This window comes from Rosa chinensis, chromosome 5, assembly GCF_002994745.2.
Source record: "Rosa chinensis cultivar Old Blush chromosome 5, RchiOBHm-V2, whole genome shotgun sequence".
NCBI lineage: Eukaryota > Viridiplantae > Streptophyta > Magnoliopsida > Rosales > Rosaceae > Rosa > Rosa chinensis.
The window spans coordinates 81980277-81994176 of NC_037092.1; the positions used below are offsets into that span (position 1 = coordinate 81980277).

Here is a 13900-nt window from a genome sequence, read left to right on the forward strand (position 1 = left end):
TTCAGTTCACATCTTTAACATATTGTGTACCAAGTTGCTAGTCCCCAGTAAAAATAAAAAAAATTAATAAACTAATGAACATGCTGCTGAATTTTGGTTTTGTAGTGGTTCTGTGTATTTGGCACTTCAGAAAGAAGGTAAAATATGTTGGAATTAATGTTTAACTGGCCAAAATTTATCAATTGATTAATTGACAGATCATATATTCCGGTAAGGTTGGGTTAGGTTCTATGTTTAATAATGTGCAAGAGCTAATTTAGATCTTATCTTTCAGTGAGCTTAGTTCAGGTTCTATGTTTAATAATGTGCAAGAGATAATTGTTTTGAGAAAGGTTTAGGGTTACATATAGGCCACATAGAGATCCTTGTATCATTGAGATTAATTGGATCCCATTATACTGGGTTGAGTGAAAATTAATACGGATGGCTCTTGGAGGAGTGCCTCAGGTCAAGCCACACTACCATAGTCGTTTTGGGATTTCAAATGTGCATTTCTTGATTGTGTTTTTAGTTCTAATCTTAACATTTCAAGTTCAATGACAGGTGAGATAGTGGTGGTTATTAAGGTAATTGAACTAGCATGAGTTTGAGATTGGAAACATGTGTGGTTGGAGGTTGACTCAACTCTAGTTCTTTATTTCCTTAAATCGCCCAATTTGGTGCCTTGGCAACTTTGAGTGGAATCAGGCAATTGTTTGCACCCACATCTCTTAAATGCAATTCCGATGCTCTCATATATTTCATGAAGGGAACCAAGTTGCAGATGCTCTTGCAAACTTTGGTCTCACTTTAGCCAGTATGGTTTGGTGAGACTCGCCCCAGAATTTTGTTGCTTCTCTCTGGCCTCTGCAATAGCCAATAGGGAGCTTCTATTCATACCTCCTAAATTGATATTTGGACCTCCCCTTCTAAAATTCGTACAAAACTTCCAATCTTGTCCTTTTTTTTTTTCAAGCACAGAATTTTTATCCAGTGCACATCAACTAGTAATTTCTTTTTTCTCATCACTTAAAACCCAAGTCATAGCCAATGGTGTTAACTTGTAACCCTAGATATTCTTATGAACCTCCTTCTATTTCTTAATATATCATGCAATTTAAAATACCACAAGAGAACTATTATCAAAATCAATTTCCGTAAACCTTAACCAGGCTAGCAACATAGTCTACTCTAGCAAAAAAAAAAAAAAAAAAATAAAATAAAATAAAATAAAATACAAGCATGAAAAGAAACCAAGATAAAAATTGACATTACATATGAAGTGAAGCAATTAAGCCAAACCGGAAACAAAAAGAATAGGCAATAGAAATTGTTTTCCGATCATTATTTTCTCGATTCTTCTTCTTTATATTTTTTGTCATTTCTTCCGCCATTTTTTAATCTTTAACATTCTACTTAATCAAAGTTGCCTTGCATCCTTAGGTATGGCTGCAAGAGAATGAGGGAGAAGAGAAGGTGCAGATTTTATTTAATTTTTTTTTCTTCATAATATTGTTCATTTTTTTAGAAGGGCAAAGTTGGATATAAAAACCTTCAAAAATTGTTGGAGGTCCAGATAACATTTTAGTAGGTATGAATAGAACTTCCCTAGCCAATATTTGTCCTCTCACATTCAAAAAAAGTTATTATATATGATGAGTTGATCGATGATCAAGTGAATATGACCGTTCATTTAAATCATAGTGTTTATTTGGACAACCAAGTGATCACAAAATTTGTGGCGACCTACTCTTAAATTTAACATAAAAATATTGACCAAAATACTTAACATACATTCTAAGATTTAAATGTAGGTAATCACACAGATGACCAAGTAATCGGATAGATCTTGCAAGTGCCACTAAGCAATTGGCATTGCTATCTTTTTTTGGGTCAAAGGTGAATGCCCCATGCTATAGCATGATATCTCTCCGGGGTTCTTTGTTTTTCTATTGATGGGAACTGGGCACTTGGGTTGAGTGCTCTATCTGCAAATATAGTCAAAAAACTCAACTTCTGTTGTTGGCAAAGACAATGGGGATGAAGTTCTGAGGGTATGGGCAAGATATGAGGCTTCATTTTCTTCCATGATGTCAACGCTGCTCAGAATTTGCGGGTCACGAAGATCATTATGCATGGGGATAAGATTCTATGATGTCAATGATTGTCTCACTTATTTTGTTTGTTGGTGGTGAACTGGTGATCATAGTCATTAATTTTTGGTGAGGACTATGATGCTTATCTCCCTCACTCTCTGCCTCCAATAATACCCATTGATGGCTCAGTGTAACAATGCACTACTAATAAAGACAGATCTATTTCTTGAAACTTTAGCAAGACAACATCAAATGCGCAGAAAATATGACATAATGATGACCCTCATTGATTCGACCATTTATGTACATATTCCTCACTGAATTTCGGCCATACATTTGTATATTTCACCTATATGCTCGTACACATATTTTGATTCGAAGAGCAATACCAACTTTTCTTTTTGGTCCGATATCATTCATGAGACTTCCTACCTCGCGCAAACATATATCGTTCGATTGTGACCACATATGTGATATGTCCGCCTTCTAGGAATCCCAAAATTGCTTAGAAGAAGCTTGGTTGCTTAGTGGAGAGCTAGACATCAGAGATAGTGGAGAGCTAGACACCACGTCTTCCCCTTGTGCACATATCTTTCTAAATTATGAAAAGAAGTATGTAGATCATTTCATTACAAAAGACAAAAATAATTCTAACTTCTCAGTAACAAAAGTGTAATTCTGCAATAATCTTAAAAAGTCGCAGTTGTCGCTAAGAGAGAATAGCAAAAAACCCTAAGAGAGAAACTCCACTCGTTCGGCTGCACCGCCATGCCTGCGCTAGCCTCTGGCCTCGCTAGAGTGCGACGAGCGTGGACGGACGGGACTCGTGTTGCACGACTCAACGTTTGAGTGGCGGGATCACAAGGTGTGGAAGCACCCACGAATAGGTTGGAGGAAGGATGGTTTGGGGATCAATGCCAGATTGGAAACAATCTGGGTTGTGGAAGGATGAATGGTTTTGCAGGTGGAGGTGCCCGACAACTTGGCGTGGGTGGGTGGAAGCTTTCTTGGGCGGTCTGTGGCGACGGCTATGGTTGTTTGATGCGCGTGTAGTGATGAATGGGACTGCTATCGTAGATCAGGTGTTGGTGCAGCCCAAACCAAGATCTATCCTAGTCCTTTGGGCTTCAAGGATTCAAGGGTTAGTCGTCGTCCATTGCCGGAGATGTAGCGGCGGTGTGGAGGAGATGCATAGCCGGCGGCATTAGGTTTGGAGGTTCTCGGGCAGGGGGCATCCTCTTGATTGGGCTCAGTGGTGGTCTTGGGCCACGTACTTGGGCTCTTGTTGGGTTGCCTCTAATTTTCTGTTTCCTTTTTTATTTTTTTATGTAGTTGGTTTTTGTGTTAGGTCTTTAATAAACTTCTACTTATTGGTAGAGATAGACGTGCTATATAAGTTCTGGTATGTGCACTCAACGTGTCATGTCTGCTCTAATGAGGTGACAGATTCCTTGCTTCGTCAAATGGTTGTAGCCTCCTATTAGCATGATGAAACTAGGTGTCACTGGTAATACTTTCTGGTGGCAACATAGTGAGAAAGGTGATATTAGTGTATTATGGCTTCGATGAGCATTATCTTTCTGGTATGTCGCCAAAATTGTAAAGCAAATAAAGTAGTCAATGTTGTACTCTTTGCTAAATGATGTTTGTTAGAATACATAGGTTATGTCGAGACTCTTTATATTATTTCGGGAGGTTCTTGTAATATGGAATTTAGGTACAATCTCCCTCCCCCCCCCCCCAATGTATTTTGTGGTTTCATTAATGGTAATGACTTGAGGACTGCCCTAGCCATCGAATTAAGAAAAAAAAAAAGTAAAGAAAAAAAGTGTAATTCTAACTAACTACATTTAAAGTGGAAAATTGCGAAGAGTCTTCTGTGGACCAAAGTCCACCTGCACCAAGCCGAAATTCAACGCGTGAACGATAGGCGTGGTAACTTAACCGCCTGGTTATGCAGAGAACCCAAATTCGCTGTTAGATCGCAAACCCAATCCGCCCTCTGCACAGAACCTCACTGCCAACATCGCTTCCCCATCTCCATCTACAACAGCACCACCTCCAAGGTCGATGAGATTGTCAATCGTGCCTTGAACGAAGGCAACCTCTCTCTATCGTTCAGTTCAACCACGATCTCAGCTTCGACTCCCTCTCTCCGCCTGACCAGATATACAATCGTTGCCACCACAACAACCATAAATTGGACAGCCAAGACTTTCGAACAGGAAGAAGAGATGTGACCACTACAAGCTTCTCCGCTTGAGTAGTCGAGATTTTGTGCCCTAAAATTAGTTCTAATATGTTGTTAGTTATTATTATCTATGAATTTAATCAGGATTTGATTTTAGGCAATTGGGTTTTGTTTAGTTCTAGGATTTTGTATATAGTAGCTTTGGATATTCAAATTTGCGTAGAATTGTGTTGTTCTACAGCAACTTGAACCATGGAAGAAGAAGATGAGCAATGGCAGCACAGAGGATTCTTTACCTGTGGCAAAGCGAAGAGCAATGGTAGCACAAAGGATTCTTCACCGGAAGGGGAATTCATCTGGGCTTAAGAGAAATAGGAGAAATCAAAACCTGATGAAGTGAAGCCTAGTCTTCTTGTGAAAGCTTCATAGTTGAAACGTAATGCTCCAGAGAGTACTCAAGTCGACGACCGATATCCTCCGCCGCACCCTCTTGCGACACCTCTGCCACTGTGTCTCAACCGACGAGTTAATTGAAGTCACATTCCATCAGATCATTATTTCACTCTCCACAAAACCGCGCGTGAGAAGCACGTGTTCAATTTGACCGTGGTCCACCTGGACCATGATCCACACGGTGCGTTTGGATGAGAAAATTATAAAATCCGTAAGAATTTATAAATGATGGAATATTTAACTCTATCAATCTAAAATTCCATTAATTGCAATTTCTATTGTTTGGTTGCATATATTTAGGATTTGAAATGTGTAATAAATTAATAAAGTTTAAAATAAATAAAAAGATAAAATAGAAAAAAGTCGTGTTTTAGAAATAAAAATTGAATACTGCAAATGAATTCGTAAATGACACCTATTTTGGTGGAAATTGAAGTGAGAAATTTAAATAGCGAGTTCCTTCGTTTTTTTCCACAGAGAAATTTAAAATTTCCAATCTGATAATGCCAAACGAGGGAATTGGTTTTTAGGAATTATGAAATCCTCACTTTCAATTAAATTCCATCATTTTTTCCCTCATCCAAACACACTCCGTAGAATTTTCAGGAAAACTAGGCTATGATATGAAAATTAGATTTTAGTAGGGTTTTGTAACATTTCAAATTAAAAGAACGGGAGAGGATCCTCTCCTAAGTTATGTTTTTGCCTGAGCTTCCTGAGTTTTGAATTAGCTGAAGACACGTGGCTCTCTCGATTCTAATGGTCTACACTTCCTCTTTTTCTTCAGAGCCACTATGTTTCTTTCCTTTCTCTCTCCTGTTCTTCTTTCCTACGCTGTTCTTCTTTAAAGAAAGTGTGTGTAGTGCAAATGCTGCCATCGTGATCTGCAACAAGATGAGAAGATGGGTTTTCAATTGATTTTTTTTTTTTCGGGTAGATAATTTTTTGCGTGTTACGGTACATCTTTGAATATGGGTTTTCAAAGTTCAAGTGAGAAGATGAACTTGAACCCACCCTTTATAGTTGCGATTTGACAATGGAAGGCAATTGAAGTGTTTGAGGGTCAGGTCTTGTAGTGAGAATTTCAATTGGATGGCGATGAGAATAGCAATTGGGTCAACTGGACTAGAATGGGACAATGAAAAACTGGATTTTCTGGAAGGGTTTTTGTTTTCCAGTTTTTGGGTTACCTATCTACTTTGGAGATTCATAAAAAGAAAAAATAATGTGTTTTTGCTATGTGCTGTGAATATGTGATGAAGCCACTTTTTCTTTTTCTATAATGAAAGGGTTATTGATGCTGAAATTACAAAATGGATGTATGTAATTCTCAACTAACGGAACTGATCAATATGTCAACAACTTTAGAAATCAGTCTTAGGAGTGCAGGCCAGTTCGCACCCTAATACAGGATAGCAACACAACTTGAATCCTAAACGAAACTGCCGATCAATCTTAATAATTCTAACGATGTTATGCTTTACTCAATTAGCCAAATCATTCAAAGTAAACTCATCACACATAACACAAGATCTGTTGACGCAGTAAAACCCTCCAAAGAGGTAAACAACTGCGGGCACTATGCCGGTGAACAATCCACTATATGAATATGAAAGTACATAAAGATCTTACACAACTCATCTACTAGAACCAATCTAGTGGGCAGCGGTGTCTCCTCGTCTTTGCTACTTCCAAATCAGCGACCTTGTTCTCCTTTGTCAATCTTAAGATGGCACAACTCTCACCTCGGTTGTCAATCACCTTAAGGCACAAATCATGCATGAACTACCAACACACATGAAGCATAAAACCAGAAAACTTTTTGATAGAAAAAGTTTGAGATTTGATAATCCTTCAAGAGCTAAACAAGGAACAGCTCATGAAGAATTCTCAACAACAATTTTGGCTCAATACTTTCTGAGGATGAAAGATCAGAAAGCTTTTTATAAACGTAGTAGTAATTTGTTTTCTGTTCTGGTGCACAAACCTTAACAACGTGAAAAACACACACATATATATATATAAGATATGAATCAACTAGGGTCTCCTAGGGTTTCTTCTACAGAAAGGCTTTTCAAAAGAGGTTTCAAAAGAGGTTTTTATCCATGGATTAAAATCAGACATTTAAAAGGAAAAGCCCATAAACCAATTTAAGAAAGTTTGAATCCTTTGGATAAAACCTTCCAAAAATTCGCATATCAACACCTTAGGATTGAAAAGATTTTCGCATCCTACAATAGGATTTAAAGACAAGTTCAGTCCTAACCACTTGACAAGCATGCACATGTATGCAAGACATACCTGATTGATGAGAGTTGTGCCTGAAGCTTGAAGCATTCCATTCTTTCAAGGATCCAAGAGGAGAAAGCTATTACAAAAAACATGACTCTTGGTTGTTGCGCTTAGGAAATGCCAATCAAATAAATATTGCACTAACAATCTCCCCCTTTGGCATTTCCTAGGCAAAACAACATATACATTTAATCATACACAATAGTTGATCCTATACTACCATGACCAATAAATATGAACTTCCAAGTTGTAATCTGCACACAAAAAACATAACACCCTTGAAGAACATGTATGGTTGAAGTAGTGTAAGCATAAGCATATGGAACATTAAGAACATTAAACTTCCAATCTCTCCCCCTTTTTGCCTGGAAAGGACAAAGGGACCAAAGCATATTGTGCATAAGATTTCACTCCCCCTAAATTCAATACTCATGTATTGGTAGCAGCGGAAACAAACATTAATCAGGGGGCTAGGAATAAAATGTCAAACTGATCCTGCAATAGAATTGAGCCTCCAAACACCCTTGAATATCAGTATGTTATGACAAATTTCAAAAGATCAAGAAGAATAGTGTATATGTTTGAACCAAGGTAACCTGCACTTTGTAGCAGACATAATTAAGAAGAACCAAGCAAAGATGATGCATGAGACAGACCATTACCACACACAGAGCAATCAAGCAGAGCTTTTCCAAGATAACATCAACATGAACACTTCTCAAGAGCATCAACCAGCAGATTTAAAAGAGAGCAGGTCTCAGTAACGAAACACTATTTATTTCAAAACCAAATTGGTTTAGGGTACTAAAAGTGCTATGCTGAAAAGTGAACCCAGATCATCAGAGGCTTTAGAGAGAGTATCACTAAAAGGCACAATATATATATAAATGGAGACATGATCTATGAGGGCGCATTGAGCGTTGAGCAACTGATATACATTTTTTATTTTTTTTTGTTGCGACCCCCGCTTTCCTTTTTTCTTTAATTAATTTTTTTTTTAACAGAAAGATCATGAGTCAAACCATCCCCGTTTCGACCTGAAACACACTAGCTTTACAAGGCAGGTGTTCTATCTACATTTGGAGATAGCCTGACTTGCCTAGACCACCACCGTTTCGACCTGAAACACTCTAGCTTTACAAGGCAGGTGTCCCATCTACATTTGGTGGTAGACTGGATGTCTCCTTAAAGAACAACTGGTGCCATTACAAGAGTGATAACTCGGTCTGCATACCCCACTCAACATCTTAGGTGTGCAAGTGCAAGAGACAAAGCAAGGCTTCAGTTGCCATAAACACAAGAAGGGAGGGAAAAGAATAGGGTTTAATTCTGGACCTTTAAACACTCAAACAGCAAGAACATATCACTACAGGAGAAGGCCAAGTGATTTAACTAAATCTCGGTTCATGAGTTGCTCTTGAGGTGATAATGTACGACAATGCACATATTAGGATTGCAACAGAACACGCATCCTAAACTAGGATTGAAATAAACCTGGAATCCTAAATGCAGAAATAGCAACACATATGCAGATAGTCAAGTAACTCGAACCTAAATGAGGACAACAATGATCAAATCTATACTACATGCAAACACACAGCTGCTACAAACACAAGTTAAAACAGGAAACCAACTTTGACCACAAATTCTAATGAATCTCTTGAAATTGTCAACACATACTTGATACAAGGGCATTGAAAGTTGGCATTCATTTAACATGAACTCAAGTACAAGAGAACTTCTTTGAGCACCATTTAAAACACCACATGATATGTTCATATTATTAACCTTACCTGTCAACTTACCACAAGATAGATTGGATTAACCTGATTCACACATTCAGTAACACCATTGTGAAATTTTCCAAGACATTGAGTTGTTGATACCAAAGTTCCAGACCTTTTTTTTTTTTTTTTTTTTTTTTTTAAACTTTGGCAACCTAGCTTTCTTTGGAAATTGAGCATCCAAGCATTCATCCATTAATCCTGCAACTCAACACTCTCAAACAGAAATACCCGTGAGGCATGGTATGGTATGATATAAAATCAAAACATACACTTCAGTTTTTTTTTTTTTTAAAATAAAGTCCCTACAAAAACAAAACCCAAAAAGAGAAAAGAACATCCATATAGAAAAATGCAGAAATAAACACAAGCTACTAAGATCTTAGGATTGAAAAGCATATTCAGTCCTAACAAACCAGAAAATATTAGCAATAAGAAAACTAATGTAAACAGAAAGACACTACTCCCCCTATATATGTGCTTATGATGGAAAAATCATGCTATTGGCAACCAAGAATATATTTTTCACAAGCACATATTGGAGGAGTTCACTTACCTGTATGTGGAAGCTTAGAGAGATGAGGTTCTTTTCGTATCCAGACTTGCTTCATCTTGGGCACAGGTGAGAATGGAACCGAAACAAGTCTTGCTATCTTATTTACTTCTTTCAAAAGAGATTCCAGCTTTTCTTGAAGATGTTCTTTCTTTTTGTTCATGAGTGGCTTCTTGTCATTCGAAGAATTCTTTCTTAGTTGATTGCACCTCGGTCTTATATGTCCTCTCTTTCCACAATGATGACACACATGCACAAAATTTCTTGGCTTATCATTTTGCTTGGGTGGAATTGGGAGAGAAGCTTGAGAACTGGATTGCATAGTGGCCTTTACAAACTTCACAGGTTCAACCTTTGATGTGGATTCACCCGTGTATCCCAACCCACTTTTGTCACTAGCTTTCTTTCCACTGGTTAGAAGATTATCCAACTTTTTGCCACTTGAGAGGATACAACCAGCCTTAATCTTCACCTACTCTAGCTCACATATTAAGCATGCCTTCTCATTTTTCAAAACTTCCACCTGATCACACCTTTCTTGAAATTTTTGCTGAAGAGATTGAAAGTCATTCACCAGGGACATTCTCACTTCATTACCTACTTCTAACTGGGATTGAAAACCAGCTTCAATCCTATTGATATCTTTCTTTAAACTCTCCACCAAAGCAGTCAATTCTTGATTCTTTTGTTTCAAAATCTCAGAAGCATCTGACAATGCAATGTATTGCTGCAAGACTTCCTCAAGATCTGGTTCATCACCTTCAGCTCCTTCAACAGTTGTCGTCAAGCCAACCAAAGCCACTACACTGCAATCATCATCTAATGTTGAATCAACATCAGAATCTCTGTCACTCCAGGTCACATTCAAAACCTTGTTTCGACTACCCTTAGCTTTCCTCAGGGTATTTGCACATTCAGAAGCTATGTGTCCAAACCCTTCACATGAAAAACACTTTGGAGCATTGTTGTTTCTTTTTTCATGTGCTCTTTCAAACCTTAAAACCTTATTACCCGGCTTTTATTTTATTCTTGTATTCTTGGAGCTTGAGTCAAACCTTGATTCACTTCTTTTGGATTTCCTATCCTTGAGAAATTTTCTGAATTTTCTTGTGACAAGATCAATTTCATCTTCATCAGCATCCTCTTCATCTGTTGACTCATCTTCAATGTCTTTCTTCACTTTAAGAGCTATGCTTTTGCTCTTCATTTCATCAGGGAGTTCCATCTCATATGTGGTTAAGTTTCCAATCAATTCTTGCAGATTATAGGTATTCAGGTCCTTCGACTCTTGAATGGCTATCTTCTTGGAATGATATTTCATAGGAAGAGACCTGAGTATTTTCTTGACTATTCTGTGCTGAGGTATGAGATCTCCTAAGTTGAAACAACCATTCACAACAACACTGAGCCTAGCATAGAAATCAGCAAACTTGTCATCATCACCCATCTTCATATTTTCAAATTGCTGGATAAGTTGCTGAAGCTTGGATTCTCGAACAGTTGTAGTGCCTTCATGAGTAACTTGGAGAATATCCCATGCTTGCTTTGCAGAGTAACAATGAGAAATAAGCTGAAATTTATCAGAGGATACCGCTGTGAAGATAGAGTTTAATGCTTTCTGATTATTTGTACTCTTGGTATTCTCATCTATAGTCCATTCACTCATCGGCTTCTTAACTTTGGCTTCAACAGTAGAACTGCCCTCTCCAATCTCTTTTGTGTCAACTTTTTCAGTCTTAGTTGGATACTCCCAACCACTTTCAATAACAGCCCATACAGCTACATCCTTTGCCCACAAAAAAGCTTTCATCTTAGCCTTCCATGCTGCATAGTTGGTTTTGTCATCAAGGAACGGAGGGTGACTTGTTGACCCAGCTGCACGATCACTTATACCTTCTATTCTGTTTCTTTTGAGGATCTCACTAAGTCCGTCTAGTGACCTGCTCTAATGCCAATTGAAATTACAGAATGGATGTATGTAATTCTCAACTAACGGAACTGATCAATATGTCAACAACTTTAGAAATCAGTCTTAGGAGTGCAGGCCAGTTCGCACCCTAATACAGGATAGCAACACAACTTGAATCCTAAACGAAACTGCCGATCAATCTTAATAATTCTAACGATGTTATGCTTTACTCAATTAGCCAAATCATTCAAAGTAAACTCATCACACATAACACAAGATCTGTTGACGCAGTAAAACCCTCTAAAGAGGTAAACAACTGCGGGCACTATGCCGGTGAACAATCCACTATATGAATATGAAAGTACATAAAGATCTTACACAACTCATCTACTAGAACCAATCTAGTGGGCAGCGGTGTCTCCTCGTCTTTGCTACTTCCAAATCAGCGACCTTGTTCTCCTTTGTCAATCTTAAGATGGCACAACTCTCACCTCGGTTGTCAATCACCTTAAGGCACAAATCATGCATGAACTACCAACACACATGAAGCATACAACCAGAAAACTTTTTGATAGAAAAAGTTTGAGATTTGATAATCCTTCAAGAGCTAAACAAGGAACAGCTCGTGAAGAATTCTCAACAACAATTTTGGCTCAATACTTTCTGAGGATGAAAGATCAGAAAGCTTTTTATAAACGTAGTAGTAATTTGTTTTCTGTTCTGGTGCACAAACCTTAACAACGTGAAAAACACACACACATATATATATAAGATATGAATCAACTAGGGTCTCCTAGGGTTTCTTCTACAGAAAGGCTTTTCAAAAGAGGTTTCAAAAGAGGTTTTTATCCATGGATTAAAATCAGACGTTTAAAAGGAAAAGCCCATAAACCAATTTAAGAAAGTTTGAATCCTTTGGATAAAACCTTCCAAAAATTCGCATATCAACACCTTAGGATTGAAAAGATTTTCGCATCCTATAATAGGATTTAAAGACAAGTTCAGTCCTAACCACTTGACAAGCATGCACATGTATGCAAGACATACCTGATTGATGAGAGTTGTGCCTGAAGCTTGAAGCATTCCATTCTTTCAAGGATCCAAGAGTAGAAAGCTATTACAAAAAACATGACTCTTGGTTGTTGCGCTTAGGAAATGCCAATCAAATAAATATTGCACTAACAGATGCCCTTTGTTATTTACTTGTTAATAGTTTTTAGGCAATGGATCGAACCACTGGACATTGAATAATCTTCACTTCCAAAAGCGGAGAGAGAGACTGGGCACTTTAGAGTTTAGAGAAAGAGTTTCCCGAATACTTTTAATAAAAAGAAAATAGAAAATGAGTGAAAATAGAAGGCAAAAGCAATATGAGCCCTTAGAGGAGAAGAAGAACAGCGAAGGAAAGAACAACAGGAGAGAGAAAGGAAAGAAACATAATGGCTCTGAAGAAAAAGAGGAAGTGCTGACCATTAGATTAGAGAGAGCCATGTGTCTTCATCTAATTCAAAGCTTAAGAAGCTCAGGCAAAAACATGGCTCAGGAGAGGATCCTCTCCCTAAAAGAATTGGGCACCCTTTAGCCACAACCCCTGGTACTGTAGGACAACTTGCCAAAGGACAGTGATCATCATTGGTCAAACCCCACCAGACACCGGTCCGAGCTGAATCCTTGGATTGAAGAGTGAAGTATAGTGGAACTGCCATAAGAGCAAGTTCAGCGGTATCCATTTGCCCGGGCAAAAGCTGGGAATGATGATGTGTTGACTAGCCATTATCAAAAACACTCCTCCACCGGTTGTGTTTTGACCAGCTATAGTTTGTCTTTTGATGACCCAGGCCATGAAAAAAGCCAACAGACTGACTAATTTCTTGACCCAGCATGCCCAGCTGCCAGCATGCATGTGAGCTGATGTCAGCGACCGAAAGTAGAGAGAGACATAGAGCAGAAGATGCGTGCAGGCAACGTCTTCTGCTCTCATTGGTGCGCACCAATGAGAGCAGAAGACGCGCCGCAATTGCTGACCGCTGCTGGAATTCGATGAACAGTATCCGATAAACAGTAAAAATAAACAGTGAAATTACACACACACAAAAAAAAAAACCATTACTGAACAGTGAAAAATGAACAATGAAATTATATGAACAGTGAAAAAATGAACAATGTTGACCAGGCAAGAAAAAAACGGGTGGAAATCCATGTCCAGTGGCAGTGAACAGTAACTTGACTGGTCGAATTCTTGACTTTTCGACCTTGACATTTCTTGACTACGGGTGAACTAGCTCTAAAGGCAACTCCGGCATCCAAAGCAACTGATAGAATATAGTTATACCTATCCCATCATGCCTCATATTTTCTGTAAACATAGAAGTTGAAGAAAATTCCAACTGCCAACCAAGACAAGTAGTTGACAGCTCTAGCAGGTGGCATGTCACCTGTTGCTCCTAGGATTATAGGCATGTGTATGAGCTTAGACCTTTTATAGGGAAATTTGCGTGGGAGCAACCAAACCGGAACAGGTGCAACTAAGCCGATGAGGAAGAACTAGTTCACCTCCGGGTGGATGCCTTTATTGGTGAGCATTCTGAGTGGACCTATGTCTCCCCATGTGATTGAGGCATTGTAGAGCACATCATCACCGGG

The 13900-nt window shown here is 38.4% G+C and overlaps 1 protein-coding gene across 1 annotated transcript; it reads right to left on the reverse strand.

Annotated features, from left to right (window-relative positions):
* Positions 1-9820: 9820 nt before the first annotated feature.
* LOC112164249 lies at positions 9821-12987 on the reverse strand. Its single transcript, XM_024300472.1, has 3 exons — positions 12833-12987; positions 10404-11288; positions 9821-10244 (listed from the first exon to the last, which is right to left on the reverse strand). Exons 1-3 carry the CDS (start codon positions 12985-12987, stop codon positions 9821-9823), a joined length of 1464 nt encoding a protein of 487 aa, XP_024156240.1.
* Between the last annotated feature and the right edge of the window lie 913 nt (positions 12988-13900).

What these genes read in the sequence shown, in the direction of transcription:
- LOC112164249 (XM_024300472.1), bottom strand. Translation starts at nt 12,987, where the DNA reads ATGGATACCGCTGAACTTGCTCTTATGGCAGTTCCACTATACTTCACT. An exon ending in CCAGGGGTTGTGGCTAAAGG is followed by an intron (nt 11,289 to 12,832) that starts GTGCCCAATTCT and finishes GCATTAGAGCAG; the next exon opens with GTCACTAGACGGACTTAGTG. An exon ending in TCCAAAAGAAGTGAATCAAG is followed by an intron (nt 10,245 to 10,403) that starts GTTTGACTCAAG and finishes AAATACCCTGAG; the next exon opens with GAAAGCTAAGGGTAGTCGAA.